This window comes from Primulina tabacum, chromosome 2, assembly GCF_025594145.1.
Source record: "Primulina tabacum isolate GXHZ01 chromosome 2, ASM2559414v2, whole genome shotgun sequence".
Taxonomy (NCBI): Eukaryota; Viridiplantae; Streptophyta; class Magnoliopsida; order Lamiales; family Gesneriaceae; genus Primulina; species Primulina tabacum.
In genome coordinates, this window is record NC_134551.1 from 9,643,299 (window position 1) to 9,646,091 (window position 2,793).

Here is a 2,793-nt window from a genome sequence, read left to right on the forward strand (position 1 = left end):
CCATATTTGATGTTGATATGAATTCGAACAAGGACCATTTTCAACGCCAGCTTAGATTTTGAGCTCGAATTCAAACTCCATTCAGCTTGACAGAGCCTCAAATGCAACTCAAATACTTATGACATCATCGAGCCTGACTCGATTTTGATTATTTCAGATGTTAATTATATATGATTCGAATCGGCTGGCGAACTAGTTTGATGATTTCATAATTGCCAGGATAACATCTCATTCACCCCTACTTTGATGCCATTTCTTTTGCAAGAAAAGAATCGAAAGGTGGCTCGGCTTGTTTTGAAGCTACAGCAATTGTCAAAGATTCATGTCCACAAAAGTCCAGGAAGTGTTGATCAAGAAAATCAAACTTTTTTATATAAGAAACATATAAAGATTGAAAAAAAAGCTCTAAAAGACAAGGATTCATCGACAAATCCATCCACATCTAGATAAACTAATATCCCACTACGAGCACTCCTTTAATTTAAGTTGACACGATCCTCTTCTTCACTATCACGGGCAAACCACCCTTCATCCTCAGAGTCAGAGACAGCAAATGCTCAGGGCACTTACCTTTCTCCATCAACACTTGTATTACAAATCTCTCTAATACAGCAGCAGCTATGGATTTCATCTGAATATAGGCCATATCTTTCCCTAAACACATTCGCGGGCCGGCGTGAAAAACCGGAAACTTAAAGGGACTTTCTTGCTTACAAATCCCGTTCTCAATCCACCTTTCTGGCTTATAGTCGCAGCAATCATTGCCCCAAATACTCACCATCCTCCCCATAGCATACGTGTGATATGAAATGAACCAATCCTTGCCGATAAACGTGCCATCGGGCAGTATGTCATCTTCATTACACGCTTTTGTGTCTATGGGCACCGGTGGATAAAGCCTCATGGCTTCTGATATGGATGCTTGGAGATAATGCATTTCACGCAATTCATCGAAAGTGAATATATCACCGATTTTTTTCCCATTTTTTTGTCGAATTTTATCTAGTTCTTGAATAATTGTTTCCTCTACATCTGGTTTTGAAGATAGCAACCAAAAGAACCAAGAGAGAGCTGATGATGTAGTGTCCCTGCCGGCTAAAATGAAACTAATAACAATATCCCTTAAATATTCAACTGAATTTTCACCATTTCCCATGAATCTTGATAACAAATCCTCATCTTTTTTCTCAGATTTCTCCTCCATTCTTGTACTAATTATCTTATCAGCAAAATCATAAACAGTAGCGATTGAATTTTTCAATTTTTTCTCCGATCCCAGATTGAAAAACTTCTTAACTACATATGATCTTGGTAAAGCATACATAAATCTACCGGAACTGAGCGTCGCAGCATCCTCAAAAGCCTGCATGAATTCCCCACCTGCGGTTCCATCTCCGCCCAGACAACCTGGATCAACATTAAACGCAAGTTTACAGATATTATCAAACGCAAATCTTTCGAGAATGTCTTGTGCATCCAGAACCCTCTCCTCTTCAGCCGCTGTTTCAAGAATCGGGATCAAACGCTTCTGCAACTCCACAGTTACATTTTCCATGACGAAATTCCGGAGGGATTTCGTATTGAACTCATAACTCGCCGTTTTGCGCTGAATCCTCCATAGTTCTCCATCCGTGTTGAAGATTCCACCTCCAAGGAAATCTTCGAGAAGGGTCCTGAAGCGCACGCCTTTTGGGTAGTTATCGAAGTTCGATTTCAGCATATGCTCGACAAGTTGCGGGTTGGCATGGATAACGCCGTTAACTTTTCCGGGACGGTGGAAGACCGCGGTGTTGGTGGGGCAGTTGGACAACACTTCGGTGCTCCAGTCAAGGAAGCGGTGGCGGTTGCGGAGGAAATCCGGTAGAGAACCGACGAGCGGGTAGCTTCTGAATCCGTATGTAATTTTCTTGGATTTTGCACGGTAAAGGAACACGTAAAAGTAGAGGGAAATCAAGAAGACGAAGAGAAATTGGATTACCATATCTGCGGATGGAATTGCAAAAGGGAGCGTACGGGGTGATAAGAAGATATCTCAAAGAATGAATTTCAGCACCAGAAAGCCGATAACATTGGCGACATACATACATATATATATATATATATATATATATATATATATGACTAGAATGCACTTGAGAAACACATGTGTGAAAGTAATTAAAATTTAAAATAAAATTAGTTAATTCAACGAAAGATAATGATAATAGTACTGTAAATTTTGACAATTCGTGTTAATTAATATATGTAACTAATTAGGAAAAAAACATATATTTTTAATTTTTAAAAAAAAGATTTGGACTACTAAAATTTTTCTCATATATTTTTTGTCATACTGTTTTCTTCTGTTATTTGTCATGTTCTCTCAATAATACATATATTTTATTACAATATTCAATTATTAAAATTTTTTTGACAATCAATAATCTGCAATTTTTTATTTACAATGTTATTTGATTATTATTCTCTTTCATGTAAATTGACAACAATTTCTACCGGATGCTTTTACTTTCCTAGTTACCTTTAATTTATTAGACATTATACTTGAGAACATATAAACTACACATTATTATAACAATTTATCATCACATAAAAAGTACTGATTGACTGATTTAAAAAAATATTGATTAAATGTTGTCATTTATTTGTAATTTATAATAATAATATTTTTGACAATAAATCATCTTTTTACTGACTCTTATTATACTTATTTTAATATTTCATATTAACTCATAAGTATAACTAGTACAATTAAATTACTAATGTCATATTGGTATTACCTCCAGAAAAATAATA

At 35.8% G+C, this 2,793-nt stretch overlaps 1 protein-coding gene across 1 annotated transcript; it reads right to left on the reverse strand.

Moving 5' to 3' along the window:
• Nucleotides 1-269: 269 nt before the first annotated feature.
• LOC142529992 (cytochrome P450 CYP94D108) lies at nt 270-2,085 on the reverse strand. Its single transcript, XM_075635742.1, has one exon. It carries the CDS (start codon nt 1,979-1,981, stop codon nt 482-484), a length of 1,500 nt encoding a protein of 499 aa, XP_075491857.1. The 5' UTR covers nt 1,982-2,085; the 3' UTR covers nt 270-481.
• Nucleotides 2,086-2,793: the final 708 nt, after the last annotated feature.

Coding starts and splice junctions, on each gene's coding strand:
- LOC142529992 (XM_075635742.1), bottom strand. CDS start 1,981: ATGGTAATCCAATTTCTCTTCGTCTTCTTGATTTCCCTCTACTTTTAC.